The sequence below is a fragment of the Stylophora pistillata genome, chromosome 1 (genome assembly GCF_964205215.1).
Source record: "Stylophora pistillata chromosome 1, jaStyPist1.2, whole genome shotgun sequence".
Classification (NCBI taxonomy): domain Eukaryota; kingdom Metazoa; phylum Cnidaria; class Anthozoa; order Scleractinia; family Pocilloporidae; genus Stylophora; species Stylophora pistillata.
In genome coordinates, this window is record NC_142519.1 from 22,983,012 (window position 1) to 23,007,744 (window position 24,733).

The 24,733-nt window shown below is 39.6% G+C and overlaps 2 protein-coding genes across 7 annotated transcripts in view; both read left to right on the forward strand.

Moving 5' to 3' along the window:
• The first annotated feature begins 355 nt into the window (after positions 1-355).
• On the forward strand, positions 356-22,700 carry LOC111326471 (CCR4-NOT transcription complex subunit 2-like). 5 transcript variants are annotated; one of them, XM_088745188.1, is made up of 23 exons: positions 356-490; positions 7,517-7,581; positions 8,309-8,352; positions 10,258-10,397; positions 10,751-10,844; positions 11,857-11,924; positions 12,457-12,605; positions 13,181-13,318; positions 14,103-14,198; positions 15,625-15,715; positions 16,514-16,565; positions 16,921-16,974; positions 17,283-17,549; positions 18,136-18,182; positions 18,270-18,306; positions 18,517-18,574; positions 19,302-19,378; positions 19,595-19,712; positions 19,831-19,869; positions 20,610-20,671; positions 20,986-21,035; positions 21,373-21,473; positions 22,317-22,700. In XM_088745188.1, the coding sequence occupies exons 2-23, from the start codon at positions 7,535-7,537 to the stop codon at positions 22,525-22,527; spliced, it is 2,040 nt and encodes a 679-aa protein (XP_088601314.1). In that variant the 5' UTR covers positions 356-490; positions 7,517-7,534; the 3' UTR covers positions 22,528-22,700. The 5 variants fall into 5 exon arrangements, with proteins under 5 accessions (XP_088601314.1, XP_088601307.1, XP_022786210.2 ...); XM_088745181.1 differs by having other exon boundaries at positions 362-490; positions 7,489-7,581; XM_022930475.2 differs by having other exon boundaries at positions 362-490; positions 7,489-7,581; positions 15,628-15,715.
• Positions 22,701-24,031: 1,331 nt separating this feature from the next.
• Positions 24,032-24,733, forward strand: part of LOC111326411 (uncharacterized) — a 42,160-nt gene continuing 41,458 nt past the window's right edge. For both annotated transcript variants that reach the window (XM_022930400.2, XM_088745215.1), the window contains exon 1: positions 24,032-24,192. In XM_022930400.2, coding sequence (XP_022786135.2) covers positions 24,172-24,192 — 21 coding nt within the window. In that variant the 5' untranslated portion in view covers positions 24,032-24,171. The remainder of the gene's footprint in view (positions 24,193-24,733) is intronic.

Consider the following 24,733-nt stretch of genomic DNA (forward strand, 5'->3'; position numbering starts at 1 on the left):
ATGGAATAATAGGTTAGCGTTATTCATTATTTGTATGACTATTAAGGCCAAAATTCTGAACTAAAAGAGCAGCACTGCAACGTGAAAAAATCTTCTTCAGAAAATTTAAAACTTTCGTTTTTTTTCTATTTCCGGGAAACCTGATTCCGTGTTTGATATTTTCCCAGACTTTGCACAAGAACTGGTCCATAAATTGACAGGTTATGACTTCCTCCGTGCCACAACATATTCACTTTGCTCTCGTATGACATATTTGCGGCGCTAGAAGTGAGACCACACCAATGCGTCTTTTGCTGGGGTCCAACGATGACCAAATCTCTATTCATATGAGCCAGCAACATATGAAGGTCAGCGTGTTGCATAGTGTTCCGCATGTACCAAAACGAATCGACTTTTTGAAGCGAAAGGGTACTGTGACAAGGTTGTGACCAAAGTTTTATCTAAAACAACCTAAGCTGGAGTTAATTTTGTCAGGATACAGTTAACACAGGTGATTTAATATACATTTAAGCTGCAAAATGTACGGTTTCAAAAAAATTGCACAGGTGGATAGAGTGGTTTCTGAAAGTGTTTCTGATGTCATTTTACCTTGTTTGGCATGGAACAAACAAGTCTGTTCCCGTTATGAGATTTGATGTTTATGATGTCTATTTGTTTATTGTTTACATTTTCAATGTTCTTGCGCGTCATATCAAAATAATTTATGCATACGAGGAGAACAATTTGGCTTGAATTGGAGTGCTGTTCGTGTAAACGGATACTTTCTCTCAGTAATGTAAAGGAAGCTACATAAGGTAGTGCCACCCTACCTTATTATCAAAACACAAGTTGTTGGTTTTCCACCAAAATTCTGAGGACTGTGTACAAGATGATAGAATTTGTTGTATGATTATTCACAGTTGCTTACCAGCTTGCTGTTAGTGTTGAGCCTAAGTGTTCAAGTTAAGTTTAACAGCCCCTCACAAACAGTTTTATGGTGATAAGTATTGTAACAGGTTTAGAAGAAAACATTGAGCTAAATCTACTTTACTATTGGAGTAGGTTTGGATGAGGTATCAGATATGTTTTGGAGCATGATCTTTTGGCTTCATAGCTGTAGAATACAGGATCAACCCAGTCTGTAGAGTGTGGCAGAATTTGATGAGATTTCAGAAAAGCAATTCTAATGCTTGAATGTGTTGTAAGGAAAGAAAAACAAGGCACACACATCTGCTGTACTCTGTAGACAGGGGGTGCTACACCTTACTGAATCACAGTAACATTTCTGTTATTAAAGATGTGTTTGTTCATAGTTCAAAATAACAAAGAAATGTTACAGATGTTATTTCAACAAATCCCAGATTATACAAGGGACCGTAGGTCCTGAAGTATAAGATAGATTATATGAGAAACATGAGACGGAATGTAACAATGTAAGGCCAACTTTATTTCTTTAGAAACTATCAGCCTTTATTCATTTATTTCGCTCCAATAACAGCAATTTACAGAACTCAACCAGAAAAAAACAAGAAAAACAAGTTTAATGGCCTCCAGGTCCCATAACTCCTTGCAGTCACACACCACAGTGCCTTTTTGTTGAGCAAGCCAACCTGGAAAGAACAGAAAACAAGAGAAAAAATGCAAAAACAAAGAAACGTCAAACATGAGGGTTATGGGTGTGGGTGGGATTGCATTGTTACATTCCTTCTCATGTTTCTCGTATAATCTATCTTATACTTCAGGACCTACAGTCCCTTGTATAATCTGAGATTATACTTCAAAACATTTGACTCCATGTGACAATGCATGTTCAAAGATGGCTACCTACCCTGGGAATGGAAAGAACTGACCTACTTGAGTCAGGGTGAAGCACAGGTTTATAGTAGAAATGCTTAAAAGTGGAGTCAGATGACCAGCAGGCCGTGGCCAAAATATCTGACAAACCGACCCCACCCCTGGCAGCAGTAGAGGCCGATGCCCCACACACACAATGAGGTTTAAATTGAGATGTGTCAATACCTGCTGCTTGTAGCAGACTTCATACTCACCTAGCAACCATACTAGCTGAAACGGGTTTATGAGGTTGGACTACTGACAGGAAAAGCCGATTTTCCTTGCCAGCAAGAACAGATCTCATCTCCCTAGCACGGGATTCATTTGAGGCACTCGACAACACACAAGTTTTTATCCTCAGGGAAGCTGGCATGAAAGGACTGCTTTAAATTCTTTCCAGTTCAAATAGACTTAGTCAGGCAAGGAAGGTTGAACACTACCCCTTCAGGATAAAACTGTCTAAAACCTAGGTCATGGGCAGCCAGTTCAGAGCTTCTATCTGCAGAAATCAAAGCCAAGAGCATTGCAAGCTTTTGAGTCAACATCTTTAAAGATAAGAATGAATTAGACCCAAGACCTCTAATATACTCAACAACCATAGACACCTCCCAGGTGAAGGAGTATCTGGGCTGTGGAGGTCTAGAATTAAAAATTCCTTTCAACAACTGGCAAACCATGGGGTGCTCTCCCACCTGTACAGAGTCAATTGTTGGGTGGGTCATTGAAATGGCAGATCAGTAAACATTGAGTGTTTGGTACTGCTTTCCCTGCAAAAACTCGCTCGCAAGAAAATTATTGATGTTGTTTAGAGAAACTGAAACGGAATTAATTTTCCTCAGAGAGCACCAGCTGGTCCACTTTCTCCAAGCAGAGGCATACTGGTCAGAGGTATTCTTCCTCCAAGCTGCTGAGAGGAGCTCTCTAGCTTGGCATGAAAAGCCCTCCTCCTCATACTGTTGCCAGAGATAAGCCATCCTCCCAGTTGGAGGTGGGTCAGAGGGTGGGACACTCCCTCCCGGGTTAAAAGATTGGGAGACTGGGGAATAAGGACTGGCAAGTCTTCTAAAAGATCCAGCAAGAGGGGATACCAGGGTTGAGATTTCTACGCTGGTGCTACCAGTACAAGATATGGGACTTGTTGTCTCAGAACTTGACTGAGGCACCTGCCTAGAAGACAGAAGGGGTAAAAGGCATAACTCCTGACCATGTTCCACTGAAGGGAGAAGGCATCCACTGCTTCTGCATGGGGGTCTGGTTTCCAGCTCACAAAGTGAGGTAACTGGTTTGTCAACCGAGACACAAACAGGTCGAGTTCCAGAGGGCCCCAAAGGTTCTGAAGGGTCTGGAACACTACTGGGCAAAGCTTCCAATCGGAGGAGTCCAGGAGATACCTGGATTCCCTGTCTGCAGTCACATTCAGGATCCCTGGGATGTGAGTAGCAGACACTGTTATCTGCTTCTGAAGACACCACTGCCAGAGGTTGCAAGACAGAGAGGCGAGGGCACAAGATTTGGTTCCCCTCATTTTGTTGATGAATGTAATTGTAGCCAAATTGTCCATCCAGAGCTGAATGTGAATGTTTGTTTTGCCCTTTGGGAAGCATTTGATCATGAAGTAACCTGCTAGAAGCTCCAGACAGTTTATATGGAGAAACTGTTCGGATTGACTCCAGAGGCTGCCTTTACTCGCTCCACTGCAAAGGGCACCCCAGCCCTCCTTTGAGGTGTCGCTCTCCATTACCATGTTGGGGTCTGGGTGGGCAAGGGCCCTCCTATTCCAAGCCATAAGGTTCTCTCTGCTCACCATTGTGATTCTTCTATTGCCTCTTGGTTCAGAAAGACCTGAGACTCATAATGGCCTCCCAATTGTAGTGCTTGGATCTTTGCCTGCTGCAGGTAGCGGTAATAGTGAGGGGCAGGGAACACTGCTTGAAGGGATGAGCTCAGCCGGCCTAGGAGATGGGCTAATTGCCTCACTGTCGTAATTGGATTGGCAATCAGGCCTTCGCATTCTCTGCGGATACTCCTGACTTTGTCTCAAGGAAGGGCAAGACACAGGGATACTGAGTCCACGGACATACCCAGGAATTCTATTATCTGCACTGGAGTTAAAACAGACTTTTTTGGGTTGATGATAAACCCCAAACTCTCTAGGAGATTCATAGCTGTTGCCAGGTGGAGTCTGGCAGACTGCTCTGAATATGCTAGGATGAGAAGGTCGTCCAGATATATAACAAAACAAATCCCCAAGTTCCAAAGGGTTGCCACAACGGGTTTCACGAGTTTGGTGAATGACTTGGGTGCACTGGCCAGCCCGAATTGGAGACCTGCAAACTCCCAGAGAGATTTCTTCCAGGTGAACCTTAAGAATTTTTGATGGCCTTTCCAGACTGGGACAGTGAAGTAGGTGTCTTTTAAGTCCAGTTTGACCATAAAATTCCCTCTTTTTTAAATGGTCTCGTAACATATGAATTCCCTTCATTTTGAAATGTTGGAAGTTCACAAAGGAATTTAGATTCTTTGGGTTAACAACCATCCTTTTTTTCAACTAGAATTATACTGCTGACGAATCCCCCATCAGTGTTGGAGAAGACTGGGTGGATGGCTCCTTGCAGAGCCATTTTTTCTATCTGCTTGAACAGCCTCCTGCTGGGCTGTTGACATGAAAGTGCAAGGCCAGGCTACCTGGCGAGGCAAAGAATGAAACTCTATTTTGTAACCCATAATAGCCTCCAACACCCAAGGGTTGTCCGTAATAAGATGCCAATTGTTCTGAAAAAATCTGAGGCATCCAGCTACTTGTGCTGGGGCTCTGTTTACTGGTAAAAGATTGAGGAACATACCTTTGTTCACTGGTTGGTTGAGGTTTGGCTTGTGGGTGGGAGAAAGCCCCTTCCCTTTGGTTGAAAAGGATGGGATCTGGTTTCCCAATGTCCTTGGCAGGTCCCACGTCGTAGGTTGCTCCATGACCCTGCACGTGCCAGGTAGGGGCATCCATGTGGAGGGGCGGGCCAAAAAAGCTGTTGCCCCACTTTCTTAGCTTCAGTAATTGCTTTTGCCGTTTCTGTACGCTCTTTAAGAAGTGACTCAAAACCTTTGCCAAATAGATCTTTGCCTGCATCAGGGAAAGCCTCCTTACCAAGGGATGCATAAGCCTTGTTTACCTTAGATAGGACTCCTACCCTATGTTTTTGTGAGATTGTGGCTGAAGCGTGTTTGGCCAACTGAATTGACCTTTGGATGATTGCCATGAGGCCAGTCCCTTCCTCTCTTGAGAACTGGATAATAGAAGAAGGGGTATCAAGCTTGTCCAGTAAGTGTTCATGGGCAGTCCTAAGAGGGCCCACAATGTCGAGCACTTTATCTTGAATCTCCCTCAACTTTGCCTCAGGGCCAGTTAGACCACCCATGAGACCAGGAAGGTAAGAGTCCAAGCGTGGAGTGAACGTGGCATCCACATTGGGTCTAGGGTAATCTTTAACGATCTGACGCTTGTCAGATTTTGATAATGGTGTCCTTGTTGTGCCTAGAAACGTCGAGAGCTCTTCCGAAGCCTGCCATCTGGCTGCACTGGCTTCCACACTGTCAGAACATTCACCCTGAACTGCTGACTCATTGGTAGAGTCATCGATGTTTACAGCAGGCTCGATTTCCCAGTGAAAGGGAGAATCATGTCTAAAATGTTTAGCCAACTGGCTAGCATTGGTGGAGTCAACAGACTTTTCCACCAAATCTCTGGGGCCATCAAGCTCACTGGCAGAACGTTTAGTTCCAGGTAGTTCGGGACGTGTTGTGGAGCCATGTGGCTTTCCCGCGCTCTCTGACAAACCAGAGACGATAGCTGAGGAGATCGCCTAAATAAAACCACAGTTGGCTAACAGCGCCTGACTGAAGCACTTACCTTCAACACAGAGGTCCATAGAAGGCTGTGAAGGTCCCTGGGACAGTAAATCACCGGAGTTTTTGTCTGATTTGTCCAATTCATCAGCTATGACTGAGAAATGCGTCCTTCAAAATGGTGGAGGGAAACAAAAAGGCACTCTGGTGTGTGACTGCAAGGACTTATGGGACCATGAGGCCGTTGAACTCGTTTTTCTTGTTTTTTCTGGTTGAGTTCTGTAAATCACTGTTGTTGGAGCGAAATAAAGTTGGCATTGCATTGTTATATGGAGTCGAATGTTTTGAGGTATAATTGATATTGTTCCTTCAAAGCTTCTAAAATGCCTAAACAGCCATTTGTTAACATAGTAGAAGTGTGAGGAAACAACACCAAACTGCGGGAATACCAAGGAGAATTTAAAAGTTACAAGTTATCATTAGTGCTTAATGAAGAAAAGCAGTGCAGTAGACAACACTAAGCAATCTACATTTGATAGTGTGACTTTACATCTAGGGACTCATAGGTAAATCTCATAGTATTAATTACAGTGGAACCTTGATTTAATGAACCTATATACAACAAAGTCCTTGGTACAATGAATGATACTCTTTAGCCTGGTTAAAGTTACAGCCAAATATACGGCACAGAACCTCGATATAATGAACCTTGATAATTATAATAAATTCCTTGTTTCATGAAGCCCAAACGTATACAGATACCCTGATATATTGAACAAATGTCAACACTTGACCAAATACAAATGCGAAACAGACCAACAGTGCAGTACTATACAGTAGTGTTGTTGTTTAATACTATACACACTGTTCACTGTTCATGAAAGGGAATTTCTGCGCTCTTTCTCTTGAATGAGAGGCGCATTTTGACAAAAGACAAAATATGAGGAAATAAGGCAATTATTTTTTGATTAAGCGTCTTGATTAGCAATTTTAGTAGTAAAGTAAAAAATGACAAAAAATGATGCAATTTTCATTGGAAGAATGTTTGATTGGGCATCTTGATCTTCAATTTTAGTAGTAAAGTAAAGAATGTCAAAATGAGGCAATTTTCAGCTGGAGAATTTTTGGTTCTGCAGCTTGATTAGCAATTTTAGTAGTAAAGTAAAGTGGTTTTCTTTTGTTTAAAGTTTCTGTTTGGTTACACTATCCATTAACCTTTTCACTACGACATTTGACAAGCCAGTTGCAACTGTTAATAATTTGTTGGCCCATTTAGTTTCCAGTGCTGCAGCTCTGTACAGACCTGTACAGTGTACTTAAGCTTCATATAGACAGTAAGCACAACATCACACACACACACACACACACACACACACACACACACACACACTCACACAATAACAACAATTATTAACCATACCTCGATATAATGAACATTTTTTTCTCAAATTTATTAAATCGAGGTTTTCTGTATAGTGAATCCTTGATGTAACAAATCAATTTCCCTAGTCCCTTGGCACTAAATTAAATCAAGGTTCCACTGTAAGTGTTTTTCCTTGTCCCTCAATGGGCCTGTATTTTATATGTGCTCTAATTTGGTTTATTTTTGTTATTTAAGGGCTGTGATATTTTTTTCATTACAAAATCTGGGAACCTTTGCAAAATTTCTTTGTGCATGAGTTTAAAATAATGAAAGTCATTCCCCCTTGCCCCTCTTTTTTTACCCAATTGAAGGTGATAGTTTTTTGATAGGACATAATGGTTGCGCTATTTCATTGTATCAAATCATATGAAGACTGCACTTGGCAAGTGGTTCCTAATGTTATCCTCTCTCCTAAGGTCTTGACCACCTGTACTGGTTTTTTAGATTTGTTCTCCTTTGCCAATGGCACACCATCGCCCCTTGGGTGATCCACTTTCTGGAATAAACCAGTGAGTATAGAGTATTACCGAAATAACTCTATTTCCAATGGATTTCGATTAATTTTAAATTCTATTGTCTGAATCGAAATATGGCGTCCAATTTGAATTACCATTGTTTTGGACTTACTAGCCTCGTCTTCACGTGGAAACAGAAAAGGATTATCACATGTGTGAGAGGCTAGTAAGTCCAGAACAATGGCAATTCAAATTGGACGCCATATTTCTATTCAGTCAATGAAACTTGATTTCTTTATCCAGTAAGTCTGGTTCAGACTGGTATTTACAAGTTAAAATTCCCTGTGAAAGGTCTTTGACAAGACACAGAGTGAGCCCCTTTTCCAAATCAGATCATGATTCCAAATTAGAATAATTTTTTTGCAGTCATCATTACTTGTACTCAAACCAGTTCCAAATATGGGGACTCTTATACACAAATAAGTCACTCACACACTCACTCATGTCTGATGCTGTGGTAATTAGGAATCCCAGGCTGGCTTAAGCCTGGGGTCATCATCTAGGAATAATAACCATGCATAAACGATAGCCAGGCTTGTTATGACTTATTGTGGGAACTTTAACAGTGAAATTCTCATCAGAAGTTTGACAGCATTTGAGTCATGTTTGTCAATCTATATTTTCAGTGTGTGATTTTTGCTTCTGTGAGATGTACATGTATTTATTGAATACTCATCAGTGTAGTGATTCTTAATATTATTGTTTCCCTGTTTTAAATCAGATATCCATTTCCTCCGAGGAAAGGTCAACAGGATCTCTCCCCAGGTAAAACAGTCTTGTTGCATTTTGAAATTATGATTACAAAATATGCATTGTGTGTGTGTGGTCCTTGCATGCATCATCTGTTAATGATTGGCAGGTATATACATGTTTGCATTTTAAGTTTAAAAAAGGACAAAGAAAACATTAATCTAGGCTATTTGTTGAAAGTTAGAATAGAATTGGCAATTTAAAAATTAGCATAATTATAAGTAATCTTGAACAAATGAAAATATAAATTCAGTTGCTCTTTTGAACTACTAAAAGTAAAAGCCTTATTCATCCAAACCAGCTCTAAACTATCTTAAGTCAAGCAGAAATTATCACCTAAAGGTAAAGTCTTAGTGATACTCTCAAAAGGGCTGCCTTACATTTGTCACCAAAAGAAAGATCTGATAGCTTTAAAAAACCCAACTTTTGAAGTCCATTGGATGTCAAAAAGTGCAGTCCAAAATAGACTTTGTTTTAAATAGCTGACCCATTGGGACCTACATTCCTTATAAGCAATAGCATCTATGCAGACAGTTTCTTCTTTTATTGTTAGTGACAAAGAGCAGAAGAGGCATGTTATATCATAAAGAACTATAATAAATATAATATTATAATAAAACAAGTAGTTCAGGTTGAGTAGACACTACTGATAATAACTTATTTGATATTAATGATCCCTGATTGGCCACTGTAAGTTAAAATTACTTGCAATTCACCAAGAATTTGAATTTTTTGTCACATGAAACTCAGTTATAAGTTCTTAAATACCATATTTACACATGTAGAATGTGCACTTTTTTTCTACAAAAATAACCATCAAAATCGCGGTGCATTTTATACACAGATTCCATTGTTTGTCATGCACATCCTAACATGCATACATAAAAACACAACAAAAAAGTCAGACATTTAAAGCTTTGATTAAATAACTTAATTTCAATGAAAAATTATAGGTGCATATTACTCTAAAATCAAGAGGAAAGACAAAAATCGCTAAATATTTTCACAAGTGTACAAACAGGCACGTGGATCAGATTTCAAAGGGAATATGCAAATTTGGCTACGTGTGAAGAGATTTCATATGGAAATTTTCAATGAGAGGCAAGAAGAAAGTGAGCAAGAAATATTTCAGGACCAAAGCTCTATTTAAAGCAGTTCTTGATTTGCTGTTTTAAGCGAAAACCACACAAATTTCTTACGTGTACAAAGCGCATGCAGTGGAATTCATCATGGTTATATTGTTGTTTACTTGACTTAACGGCCAGAAAATCGCATAGTGTTAGTTTGAAAATTCTAAAAATACGACGATATGACACAAAATCTTCAATACTTTTTGGACATATTGTTGCTCACTCATAATATTTACCAGGCCATGGAATTGTCAAATTAGCTAGGCCTCACTTGAAGTCCTAAAATTTGATTTCAATAATATCATAAATAACTAAGTAGCAAAAGATATTGATGTTAACGATATAGTTTATTTTTTTATTCTTGTTGTCTTAATAAATATTTGTAGGAATATTTAACTTGTCTTTTTGCCGTGAAAACTTTTTTTTCTGATAAATTAGGTTAAAAACAAGGGTGCGTATTATACATGGGTAAATACGGTATACCTCCAAAGTTGCAGGCATGGTGGGTATACAGTAAGTAGGTTAGCAGAATATTTATGTAAAGCAGTGAGTATTTAAAAAAAAAATAGAGTAAGAGGAAAATCATGATGTTAGCTGTATAGAGCACGTGCTAATAAACCATGGTTCAAAGCCAAGTTCTCTTTAGAAGAGGTGGGAAACTGAATGTTGTCTTCTTATCCAGTCCTCAGAATTATACGCACAGTCAACCCGACTGTGTTTCCAGAAACCAATCCTGGGATGGTACAAAGTCTTGGTGTATTAATATAAGGCCTTCTGCTTTAACCTTTAGGTGGTAGGAAAAACATGCCAGCTATTGGCTCACTGAGGAAAAAGTTGCCTGTTTTTAATGATGATGGGGAAGATGATTATGGATCAAGTGGAATGTACTTTAATCCTTCAATGTTTCCTCCACACAGACCAGAGAAAGAGGTTAAAGTTATGCTTTGTTTATAACTTGTGAGACTTTCCATGAATGGCTCTAATTACATTGTACATAATTACATTGTACATAATTGCATTGTTTGGGGTTAATTCATAGTATACCTGTAGCCCTTAGCAATATTTGACTTTTCACTGTTCTTCAATTAAGCTTTGTCTGAGAGTGACTTTTAAGATAAGACAAGTAAATAATCTACATTTTGGTAATGTTTCCACTTTACTTTTGAAAGGGTCTTGTCTCCTTTTCCTTTTTATTTCTTGTGTACTATAATGTTTGTGTTGATATCAACCAAGAGCAAGTAACACCTGCCAACCAATCATGACAAAATATGTTTCTTTTGCAGCCTCATCTTGGGGGTCTTTATGGAACACCTTCTGGTATGCAATCACCTGGACCTCACCAATCTAATTTTTATGGCTCAGGGCTCCCAAGCTCAGGTATAAACTTTTTAAGTTCATGTGTCATTTCACAATTAATTTTTTCTTTCCTGAGAAGACATGAATCCAATCAAGTCTCCAGTTTCATTATTTTTCATTTGGGAAAACCGTGTGTTAAGAAATACTGTTAGACAGTAGCTGTAATTGGTTGGACAGCCATTTTCAGCCCTGGCTATGGTCAGGGTCATTAGAGGATTTTAAAGTAGCTGGACTGTTGAGCGGGAGGTCGAGGGTTTGAGCCCTGGCCGGACCAATACTTAAGGTCTTAAAATTACTGCTCAGGAGAATGTGCTAACTTTCTATAATAAAATTATCAGGAAATGGATAGACATTCTAGTCTTCTTGGATAAGGACAAATAAACCGTAGGTCCTGTCTCCTGCAGGGTTGGGGTAGGAGATGTTAATTTCCCATGCACGAGATCACTGTGTGGTGGATGTCCTCTCCTGGGGTGGGATGGGTTGGTACTAGGGCCCGCAGTAATTGGCGCAAGCTGTTATGGGGACCCTGCCTGTCAGCAAAGCTAATAAATTTAAAAAAAAAAAATAGCTGAAACTGTTTGTTACATCTTCCATTGAAACTTAGGAAATAAACCTGATTTTAATTTACAGTACTTTAGTAGTAAATCCAACATACCGGTAATATCCTTGGTAGTATTAGTTCCAATAAACACACAAATTGACAAGTTTACTATCAGCAGGCACATGAACACTTAGTTGACTTTCAACAGTAAGTTATTAAAGGTGAATGAACCAGTGAAGAGATGCAATACTCACAAAGGGTGACTCACCAATGTTATGCCTTAGAGTTGAGAAACTTTGTGGGGTAAAGAGCCATATTTTTTTAATTAATTAGAAGGTTATTCACCTCATCTGTGAACTCCATGTTTGTTGATATTTGGTCTATATTCTTTTGTCTTTTCATGCTTGGTACAGTTTTATTGTTGGCAACGTTTTCATTGTTTGTTAGTGATTGTTTTGTGGTTTTACATGATTTATTGTTGTCATTTACTAGGACTTCCTCCAAATGTCAACTCCATGCAGGTTCCACCAAGTGCTCCAAGAGGAATGTCGTCTGCTCAGGTATTTATGAATTTAATCATCATGTAGAAGTTTAGCCTCCTGTGAAGCCATTGTGTGATCTTGTCAAGCTACTGGTTCTCTGCCTCAGCAAGAACAAGTTACATGATGAGACTCAGTAACACATTATTACTCAATTTTTCTGTCATATTTCACCACCAATTAGGATTAGATTTCTAGTTTACCCAATTAAAAAAGGTTGTAGAGGTAACAAAAAGGAGTTTTAATGCAAACACCAGTATATTAGTCCATATTAATAATGATAATAGTTTAATATTTATATTGCACAAATTAACATGTGGATATGATCAAATGCGCATCACAACACTTTTCAGGGGACTTTGGCCGGACTGCATCAGCAGTTTACAAACAATCGAAGGAAACTTATTTGAAGATGCCCCCTCCCCCCCCTCCAATTCCCAGTAAACAGGCCAGACCACATCACAGTAATCTCGTGAGTGGGTTCTTTAACGTCCCCTGCCTAACCAAATTAACTAATAGTTAATAGACACATTTTGATATTTCATGTGTTTAGTTTGGGAGAAGCTTGTCACATCCTAATCCTACCCACTCCACAACGTCGCTCAGTGGAAGTGTAACCACTCCCGGTGTACCCAGCATTCCATCCAGTCTTCACAACATGGTGGGATCACAGGGAGGAAATATGTCATCACAATCAGCAAGGTGAACATTGTAGAATTAGCTACTGCCAAATGTGAACTAACATTCTATAACAGATATGGAGGTCTTTCTGTTGGTTTTTTGAGGCTATTTCAATCAGGCTTGAGATTTAGTTGAGGAAAACTTCACATTAAGATCAGCTGTGAAAGTTGCCTCTTAACACTGCAGGGATTTAAGTCAGCATGCTTGACTATTGCTACATCATAGTTATTTCATAACAAAGACAACGGTTTTTAATTTGAAAATGTTATTTTTTTGGAACATGACTGTTACAAAATCATTTTCAGCTCAAATGAATGGCCAGTTAGGAAAGGTCAAGAAAGGAACTTTTGATTTGAGTAAACTTTTTCTTAACCCTACTTTCCCTTTAAGCTGAGTTCCATGGTGGCTCTTGCACAAACTCATAATATGTAATGAGGGCCATTAAAAGTATGGATCCAGCCTTTAAAGTAAAATTATGATTTTTACTGGTTCAGGTCTTATCCTGGAAATTTACCCAAAAAATCTTGAAATCAATTGTTCCTAATGACATGTTATCAATGCATTTGACTGTTGATCTTAATTGCTTGTTTCTGCAGTAGAGGGATCTTGTCTATGGGTCCCAGAGGAGTGATGGGGCAAATGCCACCTGGTCCTGGTCACTTAGGAAACCAGGGTGGTCTCAATAATTTGCCAAAGACAAGTAGAACAATCTCCATACCATCATCGTTATCAAGGTGGGTTAAATTTAATTCTGGTTAGGAAATCAATGACAAAGAAGAAAAAGTGATTGAATAGTAAAGGTGTTGTTTGTCACAAGAAAGGCAGTTGATTTGTTCCTGAGGAATCTTACAATGATACATAACATAGTACCAGAATTCATGCTGCTTGAAGAGGGTTAAATTTATTTCTTAAATCTTGCTCATTTTTTACTGACTCAGAAGGGGTTGGTTAGAACTGTTACTCAACTCTAAAAGCTCAATTTGGCTTTGTATGTGATAAAAGAACAGAGGCAATTTATTCCTTTCATTAGATTCCTTTTTTTCAGTAAAATAACTAAGAGCAAGCTTCAGAACAGTTCTTTCCCTTAAAGCCTTCAAAAAGTATTTTCATTCATTTTCATTCAGTCTTTCTCTGGAATGTAAACCCTGATGTTCTTTATCTGATTCCACTGGGATGGTCAAATAGAGTACTTTTGGGTTGAATCTCAGAAAACCAGTTCAATAAAAGAAATCATATCAGCCAATTAATAAAGGAGAAATATTACAAGGAGTCAATAAGAACTCAAAAGAAATGATTATAAGCTGGCAGTAGGATGGGAAAATATGACTGGCTATGGTGCATTTTCTTTAGTTTTACATTTGCTTGGCTAGCAAAGGCAAGAAAAGATTGGAGTGCACACCAAGAGAAAGTAGAGTAATCTTGAATTACTGTCAAGGTTCAACTGAAATTGCTCTGTTTTGGTAATGCATTCACTGATACTGATCCTGTTCTCTCATTTATATCCTTTATGACCCATAGCAGCTCCTCAAGAAGTTCACCAGTACTAGCAATTGGAATGAATGCACCACAGGCACCCCAACAGACACATCAACAGAGAGGCTTCAACCTTGGAGGGTATGTGGCGATGCAAAAAAAATGTACAATGGCTCTTGAAAAGAACTTTTTAAAAGGGTCTTTTTACCATCCTCCTGTCTTCATAAGATGAAGCCTGGTCAGAATTCTCAAGTTTTTGTTAATACATGACCCATCATTTCATTACTTTAGTAAGGCCTAGTTTATACGTCGCGCTACAGTCGAATTTAATTCAGACGAATTTAATTCCATTAAACTTGTCATTCGGTCAACGTAAATCGTGGCGTGGTTTTATGCTTCGAAATTAATATGATCGAAGATTTAATTCTCTTCCCAAATGCAGTGCCTCTGGTCAGAGGTGTCATTTTGAAACAAACATGCGCAAGTAATTCATGGCAGTCTCCATATAGACTCCCTGTTACCCAGTCTCCATATAGACTCCCTGTTACCCATTCTCCCTGTGTACCCTGTGTACCCTGTGTACTCTGTGTACCCGTGTGTACCCTGTGTACCCTGTGTACCCTGTGTACCCTGTGTACCCTGTGTACCCTGTGTACCCGAGTGTACCGGTGTGTACCCTGTGTACCCTGTGTACCCTGTGTACCCTGTGTACCTGTGTGTACCCTGTGTACCCGTGTGTACCCTGTGTACCCGTGTGTACCCTGTGTACCCGTGTGTACCCCGAGTACCCGTGTGTACCCTGTGTACCCTGTGTACCCGTGTGTACCCTGTGTACCCTGTGTACCCGTGTGTACCCTGTGTACCCTGTGTACCCTGTGTACCCGTGTGTACCCTGTGTACCCTTTGTACCCTGTGTACCCTGTGTACCCGTGTGTACCTTGTGTACCCGTGTGTACCCTGTGTACCCGTGTGTACCCGTCGAATTTAATTGCTTGTTGGACCTTGAATTAAATTCGACTGTAGCGCGACGTATAAACTAGGCCTAAGGCATTTGCCTCTGGCCAATTTTTTCTCATGCTTAATTCTTTGTGGGTTGTGCTTTTCTATTTCATAGAATACCTATTGTTATGACTTTTAGATTGAATGATACTTTACAATTTTTTTTGATAGATAAGGTTTTGTGGTTCATTGAGAGAAAAAAATCAACTATAGGGTGCTCTGAGTATGATGTAAGAGTCTGTTAACAGTTTCATATACCCAAGGCGATAAAGACTCGGCGGCTTCCTACAGCTCAAAGTCAACCACTATAGCAACCACTAATATGTGAGATAGTGAGATCCAAATTTGACAAAAGTAGAAGCTTACTTACTCTGATCATTTCTCGGATGTTCAGGCCTCATCACAGGTTATCATTTCTTGTTTCTTGTAATCTTACTGGAAATCTTTGTGACATTTTTAAAATATATAAAGCGATCAGTGTTTGTCTTCATCTCTGTGATGTCCATTACTTCATACCTTTCCACTAATAGATGTTTTTTTTTTTTTTTTTTTTTTTTTTTTTAATTAGTAGCATTAGTAGTGGTGCAAACAGCTCTGTGTCTGGTCCCATGTCAAGTTTTGGTCTCACAAGAAGCCAATCAACTAGTGGAGTGACACAGGTACTGTATGTAAATGAGCGCATTTATTGAGGATGTATCAATAAAAAGAAAGCTTTACTCTTGTCAAGAGAAAAATTTGTGGCAGTAAGCTGTTTGAGAAATTTTCTTAAATGCTGGGTTATTTTCTGTGCTGGTCCAACATTCCACCATAGAAGAGAGCAGTTTTCCAGAACGTGTACTCCTATTCACTTCATGCCCCAGGAACTGAACCAGCTATGTGAATTTTGGCCTCCTGGACTTTTCATGTCAACTCTACGGATTTTTTAAATTCCTCTGGTCCCAAGTCAATATTATGTTGTCTTTTGAAAGACAACATTGCATGAGTCAGTAGGCACGTGCAATTTGTATCCTCTGAAAAATTCACAAGTGCTTATTTACACCAAATTGCACGAGAAATCATTTTTTTATGTGATAATGATTTACATGAAAAAAAACATCGTAGAAGGTCAAGACAGACAAAGTTTTAACAGGGTGTGTCCTATTTGTAGTTTGCACTGGTACTACAACTTTGCATTTGTGTTGCATGAAAAATGCACTCACCTTAGCCAATCATTCGTAAAGGAACAATTGCGTATTCCTTGCCAAAAAATCCTTAGACAGCAGACTTGCCAATTTTGTAGTACGTGTAGATTTGCACGGAATATTTTAAAGCATTTTAGAAGGAGTATTGTGTTTCTCAATTAAATAATGCCATGGGCTCAGTTGTAAACGGCTTCTAATGATTATCCAGGTAAGTTATTCAAGCTGTACACGTGTAATCTCTGTGTAATCTTTTCTTTCCCTCTCTTTTTCCTGTAGGGTATGGGTGGTTCTGGACTTCCACTTTTTTCAGGGGCATTTCAACCTCCTGGTAAGTCTCTCATGTCCTCAAAATCACGCGTACCCTGTTTGTCATGGAGATGGTGCACTACAGGATCCTACAAGATTATTTTCAGGGAGAACTAATGGATTACACCTGCCCCTGATGGATATGTTCGCAAGGATTTAAAGGGAGAGCAGCCCCTCTTTTATGAGAAGTTTGACCGGTTTTCGTTGTCATTTCCAATTACTGTATCGTAGTGGAACATTTAGGGAAGATTAGAAAAAGGAGGATGTCATTTTCTATTAACAATACTTGACCTCAATGTCAGTTCTGGTACCTGTATTCTTCCAATATGGATTGGAGGGAGACTGAAATCACTTCCTCCCTTTCTATTGTATCTTAGGTGCACCTGATTCACCAAAATCTCTTCGGCACATATTCTCAGGAGCAGGTCAAGGTAAATCTTGTAAAACAACTTTGTACCGTTTTTTTTTTTTTCTTTTGGTCGCGAGACCCAAATGGTGACTGCTGTTTATCTGGTCAAAAACGCTGGACTGTGGATCAAACGTTCAGGGTCGGAGCTTTATCTGGGGTCATTGGTAATTGTTTCGCCATTTTGGACTGGATACTTTGCTGTCACACTGTGTTCCCTACACAAGACTTTTGCTCTGAAACAAATGGTTACTTGTATAAGAGAGTAGCAATACCCATATGAAGCTATGATTTGGCTAGTTGTCTCACGTGTGTTTGTTGCATCATCTGCAGGACTCGCTGACGCGACACCTGGTGGTTCGGGTGGGTTAGACCTGTCAGAGTTCCCGGCACTAGCGAACAGAAGTCGACTAGAGAGTCTCAGCCGCGTGGAGGGTGTGGCACGTTTGGACAGTATAGGGGGTGTTAGTGCACCTCCCAGCAGCTTAACCAACAGGCCAAGTTACGGTGTAGTGTCTAAACCTGCAGAACCCCCACCGGATTTTTCAATTCATAACGAGGACTTCCCTGCTCTCCCTGGTTCAAATACGTTTAAGTCAGGTAATTTCTATCTGAGCGCGTATTTTGATTGAGTGTTGTAAGTGAGTAAATTTTTTTTTTTTTTTTACAGCGTATGAAAAGAAGGAAACTATCTCAGGCAGTCACTGAAAACTCAATTTGAATACAAGCAAAGCTGCCTGAAAAGCTAAAGAGCGAGAGCTATACATGTGACAAGGCGCGATTTCTTTGAGTTTTGCCTTTGGTTGGTGGAGAAATCGGAGTGAGATTTTAAAAGCTAGCTATAGAGCGCATTGAAGCAAAACCCATGCGAGTCCGGATTACTTTGCGCGCCAAATCGAAAACTGCTCTTAATCTCCCATCATTTTGTAGTTTGACTGAAGTGAGTAATGCATGAAAAACAGGTCAGTTTGTGCCTCGAAGATCCAACCTCTAAAGAAAGCAGTTTTCTTGTGGGTAGCAATATTTATTACTCAGACACAAGATCCCAGAAAGGAGAGAAATAAGAGGCGCCTTTCTAACTGAAAAGCAAGATCGATTTTCAAGGAAAAAAAAAAACCCTTTAATATTCCAACGTTATCACAACAATTCCATTTAAAAAAGATTCAATTTCTGTTTGTACTTACAGAAAGCCAAGCGGACAGTTGTGCTCCCCAGGATCCTTCCAAGCCATCAGTAAGTACACGGTAGACTCGTAGTTAAATGGTACACCCCGTAATGCTATGTTCATGTGTTCATGGATTGTTCATATTTCTTTTCCAGGTTATTAACACCAGCTCGAGCATTTTCCCTGGAACAGGTAACGTTTTTCGTAGTGACTGTTACCTTATTTCCTGTTAGGTCTTTATCTACAAGGTTCCCGATGTCCAGGGCTCCTATTCATTGTAGGTATGCTGTGGGAACTCCCTAAATAGACTCTCCCGAATAGTACATGTACCTTTTTCTTTTCTAATTTCTAAATAAAAGTAACTTGATTTGTCCTCGCTAATTTCCTGATTACGTTTCCAAGATCTTAGAGGCGGATCGTCGTACGAACAAGCATTGAAAGATGTTGCAAAGGACGCAAGGTAATGACCTTCTTCTGAGGAAGCTAACTCTCACACACGAGTCAATTGGCCCACTCCAATGTAGCCGATCCCGATGTCCATAGAATGAACTGACAAGGAGTATTGTTACTCCTCTAGGATGTGACGAGGGTGATGAGTTTATTCATGATACCCCTCAGCATCTCTTCAGGTTTCCCTTGCTATTCATTAATACCCATTTCTACTGCTCGGTGGAGCAACAGTCTTGTCTAAGTACAAGATCTCGCCTAGTCAGGGCTAAAAGCCGAACTTCTTGAGTCGTGGTCTCGCTCGCAACCCCTTTTCCCCTCTTTTTCCCAAACACTTACGTATGGGGCGCCTGAAAGCCTTGATTTGCCTCACTTTCCCTTGGCTCGAAAGGAAAGCAGACCCCTTGATCTCGAGACATACTTGCCTGTTTTTTAGTTAAAGATTTCGCAAAAGTATAGTCAGCTTTGGAAGGCCGCCTTATCTGTGGGCCAGGTTACTCACGAACCCCATTCAGGCATGGAGGAAATTTCAAAATGTTGGTCCTCACAAAGGCTTCCAGATATCAGTATAGCACTACTTTCCGTGAAAGAGGAAAAATATCCAGTAAAAGATAGTCGTAGTTAGCGGAGACTACGATATATGTTATGCCGCTGAAAATTTATTCCTGAAACGAAATGTTAGACACTGAAAGATATTTTGGAAAGGCTAATGTAAAGTTTTGTTTTCTCTTTTAACGAAGATTCGCGACAGCAGAGGCAAAGGCGAACTCGACAAATCACAAGCAACCACCAAGGGGAATTCAGACATCACCTTCAGGTTCTTATCAAATGGCTGTTTCATTTACCTGTTTCCGCATTTTGGCAAAGTTTCACCCTGCTCCTCAAACATAATAGTCCAGTTTAGATTTCTGAAGGAATCCGCCTTGGTGCTGATTGTCTGTTATGATTACTTTAGTGTGGGTTTTGGACTCTCAATCAAAAAACGCACAACATGTACATACTATTCTCACTTCTCTACCTTTGTACTCTTCAGGTATGATCTCAAACATTCCAAAGGGAATGGTAACAGATCAGTTTGGAATGATAGGATTGTTAACATTCATCAGAGCCGCAGAAACGGAACCCAATCTTGTGACGTTAGCGCTCGGGAGGTAAATGTAACAGAGTCATGCGTTCTCTACTACCCAGATTTTTTTACTTCGTTGCCGTTATTTCCGCAGAGGTTACTCGACAGTTGTGATTCTGAAATATGGTTTTCTTATTCATTAGTGACCTTACGACGTTAGGACTGAACTTAAATTCACCAGAGTAAGTAGAAGCATATTTTGTTGCATTATTTGATTAAATGTTGACTGGTTTATTGCTTGTTTAACTATTATTATTATTATTATTATTATTATTATTATTATTATTATCATTATCATTATTATTATTAACTCTAGATCTCCTAGAATTGATCTAAGCACATAACTTTTTCGCATAATATCTGTACATTATCTCTAAATTTATCAGCTTAAGAGCACTGTTTGTGTGACATTTAAAATTCTCGCTACCTTCTCACGAAGAAATGAACTGTGGCGAGATAGGAGAGTTGTGAAAAGTTATTATAAGTTAAAGGCCGAAGTTGAAGTATGCAACTTTCTACCGAAGTGGGATGCGGCAACTTTGAAGAAAAGTTTGTACCGTAAGTTTCACGATATTAGTCAATCCAATTCACGAGATAATACCGGCAAACAATTCGCTCAAATTGTACTTTCTTATTACTGTTTTTTCCCTTTTTTTTCGGAGGGGGTTCAAAGAATGACAATTTTTAAGGGTAGCTTTCTTTTATTAATTTATATGTATTTACCTGCTACTTATTGTCATGCAAATTAGGAGTCCTTATCATACGTTTGGTTCATCATTTGTGGATAGTCCTTATAGACCACATTTAGACCAATTTTTTTTTTAAGGGGGAGGGTTAGGCGTTAAGGAATGACAATTTCAAGGGTAGTTTCCTTTTGTTAATTCATATCTATTTACTACTACTTATTGTTGTTGCAATTTAGGAGTCTTTACCATACGTTTGGTTCACCATTTGCGGACAGTCCATGTAGACCACATGAAATAGGTATGGCTTCAGAAGAATTTATGCTTTTAAAAGAGGCCTCAGGAAATCTTATGATTTTGAAATCTTTTTTGAATCCATCTCGATGCAAGAGTACAAGCTGCTGACAAACTTTACTGATTTGTTTTGATATATGTCACTGTTTAACGAACAAAAGTGTCCATTGGGTCAAACGAACAAGTGAACATTTTGTGACAGACCCTTTCGTTCGGTTTCCGGTTTCCAACAGCTATCGCTTGTTGAACTGTCAAGTGTAACATCTATGATCAGTAAGATCAGTTTTGGTGCAAACTGTAATTGTTTGCTTTGCTCCACAGACTATCACGTGCCCTCGGAGTACCGGATAAACTCATTTATCCGGGACAAGGTATTAAACTATGACGTGTTGATGTAGTAGTTGAGTAACTGCTCTCAAAGCAGATTTGTTTAGCCAACAAAGCATGCGATACCGATGCATAGGTCATGGGTGCGAATCCCGTACAGGCTTGAAGTTTTTTCTGGCCTTATTTTCACTACTGCTTAATTAGTGTTCATTATTGCGAAGATCGCTCCCAGAGTCATTTCTTTAACCGCAGTTCAAATATATGATTTTCAAATATTCACAGACTTTGATCACTCTCTCGAATTTGTTTCTTATTCCTTTCCTTTTCCCCCCTTTTTGCGCTGTTTTCCGTCTGTTTGAGCTCTTTTGTGTGTATTTGCAGCTTGCACCTATCAAACTTAGTCGATACACCGAGGATTTACTCTTCTATCTCTATTACACGAATGGAGGAGATATTCTCCAACTGGCGGCCGCAGCTGAACTGTAAGTACAAATCCAGTCTGCAGAGTGTTAGGTTCCCCCAATGCAATCCTTCATTGCGAACAGAAAAGACTTGGATCTCAATGAAACGATACAGTTGGCAACTCATGTAATTCAAACTTTACCTTGTTCATCACTGATTCACTCGGCCTCATCAAATCGCAGATTGTTAATTTGCGTTTTGCGGCGTTTCTTGCTGGTTGCTTGGAATAAATTTGAGTTTTGATTGGTTGAGTTCTCTATTTTCCGTTTAACCCCTTTAACTCCCAGAAGTGATCAACATGTAATTTCTCCCTTTAGTATCCTATACATTATCCAACAAAACAGGTAATGAGAATACTCAAACCTATCAGTTGGGAGTTGTTATCTTGATCTAACACCAAGTTCTTGTTACTTACAAGGAAACGTGTAGCAGCAAGAGGGAAGAATTATCAATTAGATCTTTGGTTTTCAGACACTCAGCTTAAAAGTGTACTGCTGGATACATTCAAATGAATGTTTGACTCATGAAAGATCGCAAATGACGTCGTACGAAAACTGCCCACATGCGCAACGCTTAATCTTAATTTGGTTATATAAACTAAGTTGAAATTGTAAATTTGCCACCGTAAAGAGTTAAAAAGCTGACGTTTCGAGCGTTAGCCCTTCGTCATTCGCTCTGACGAAGGGCTAACGCTCGAAACGTCAGCTTTTTAACTATTTAGGCTGGCCAATTTACAATCTCAACTTAGTTTATATAACCAAATTACCTTATTACTCCCACCGACGCAGCACCACAGTTTCTTCAGAAACTTACCCTCTCTATTTATTTGCGTAATCTTAGTCCATATTGGTTTTTCTCCTTAGGTATGCACGTGATTGGCGATACCACAAAGACGAAAGACTATGGTTGACACGTGCTCCTGGTGTTGACCCTCAACTGAAAACGAGTTCGTACGAGCGTGGCACATACTACTTCTTTGACTGCAGTACGTGGAGGAAGGTTGCGAAGGAATTCCATTTGGAATACGACAAGCTAGACGACAAACCTACGCTGCAATCTGTGACAGCACAGTAACATATTTTGCCTGGCCGTGCGTATTTGACTTTGGAGCTAGAAATGTCTGTGTGGAAATGATTTCTCTTGTACACTGTCTCTGTAATAATATTTTGGTCGTGTTTAATACTTGTAAAAAGCTATTCGAGATGTGAAATACCAGATATCATTAAAGAGACTTTTGAGCAGTTTTATTGGCTGGTTCAAGCCTTCTGTTGAGCCTTGTTTTAAATCTTCGCCTACGGGAGTGACCAAAAGGGTGTTTTTCCATACAACATCGATACGTTTTCAAAGAGAAAGGTAACAAGAAGAAAGAAAAATGAGATACAGAGGATTTGTTTCAGTTGACACCTAGTTCCCAGACCTAAAATTGAAAGAAATGTTTGACAGAAATTGCCGCTACATGACCATTTGATCTTCAACTTGGAGGTTAAAGGGTTAACAGAGTTTCTTCGTGTTGCTTTTAGTCGTTTCCGCGATTAGAGGAAAACCTTGAAATTCTGTCACTAAGCGTCCTTCACCGCCACTCGACCTTAGCAGTCATTAGACATCATTTACTATCACCGTTCACCGCCACCATTTACCACCACTTGACATTGTTCAACTATGCATTATTCCTGGTCATTACAAATCATTCTCTATTGTCATTCTCTGCTATTAGACTTCACTGGCTATCTCTACACATCATTATGTGTTGGCTGAGATATATACCATTACTAGACATCGTGTGACGATGCGTTTTTTGCCAAAACTGGACTTTTGCGGGGAACGCAACAACAACGGGGGGAAATAGCTCAGTGGAAACAACTCGGCAGCGGGAACGAAAACTCGTCACGATTTCCTGGTACACGGAGATCTGCTTCGAGAGAAGTTGTACGGACGTCAAGGACAAGACAGCGTTTGGTTCCCTAGTACTATCATTTCAGTTCATGCAGACAACTGACATGACCTCTAGAATACAACTTCATAATCGTGGAATGTAACTATCGAGCGCGTGGTTCTATTGTTCTCTATATTTACATTATTTGACTAGTATCACAAGAGGAAAAAAAAATGAAAGAAAATGTCTCTGAATTTGAGCGATTCCTACTTGAATATTCCGGCTGTTTCTACGACGGAAAGAATTTCAAAACTAAGAAAACGGGCACAATAGATTCTAGGCCATTAAAAAGAGCAAACTTAAATCAAAATTTTTAGCTGTAATATTAAAACACCTATCTTAATTACCGTAGCATAGCTCAGGAAATAAAAGTAATTAAAAATTTTGCTTATCTTCGAGAAGTCGGTGTTAAATTCTAAAAACAGCGTGTGGGGGAACTATCCTCTGAAGGGTAAGCGAGCTTCCGAGCTCAAACTCAGCTGCCAACTGCCATGAGATCCAAAAATTAATATGCTCCAAAACACACGAACAAAAAAAAAACCTGCGCTCAAGGTTCATAAACGGGTCATAAGCTAAGGATACATTATGACCACTACATAGTTTCTTGAACTGTCACGGAAGTGGTCACATGACGTAACACGGTTGAATAAATATGGCGCGGGAATCCCAATCGCGCGACATCAGCAGGAGTGTTACTAAATGACTCTAACATTACTGTACGGTGGAACACATTATGAAGTTGGGAACTATCGCATAGATTGAACTGAATTTGGAATCTCACCACGATGGACGTGGTTGTGAAAAAGGTAAACTGTGTTTATATTTTCACTTTGTGCTACGGACGAGAGTTTAGCAGACGATATTTTGTCCACATTCATTCATTCGGTCTCTTATCTATCTCTAGATTAGCATCACTGTGCTTTCCGTACTCTCCTGATCCTTTAAGTTGTCAGGAGTTTCGGTTTTACGGCTCGAGACTCGTTTTGCTACAGGCATGGTGATTTTTAACCATACCTCCTTCAACATGAAACGTTGTTAATAAACCACAGGGGAACCACACAAGCAGCGTGTCTGGTCGTTTGTTCGAAATATAAAGAAATGTATGGGAGAATATTGAAGAGTCATAATATCGTAAACTTATATAAAGGAATGTCTATGTTAAGGCTCAAAATAAAAGTAAACCTACCTCACTTGCTGTGTATTATCGTTTCTGTGGTTGTAAATGGCCAGTTTGAGCGATTTGGTAGATTTTGCGATGACTGTTACTTTACTGTTTACGAAGGACTGCATAAGAAGGAGACAAGGGTGGAAAGCTCATTTTCGACTGCTCTAGCGCAAAGCTGATTT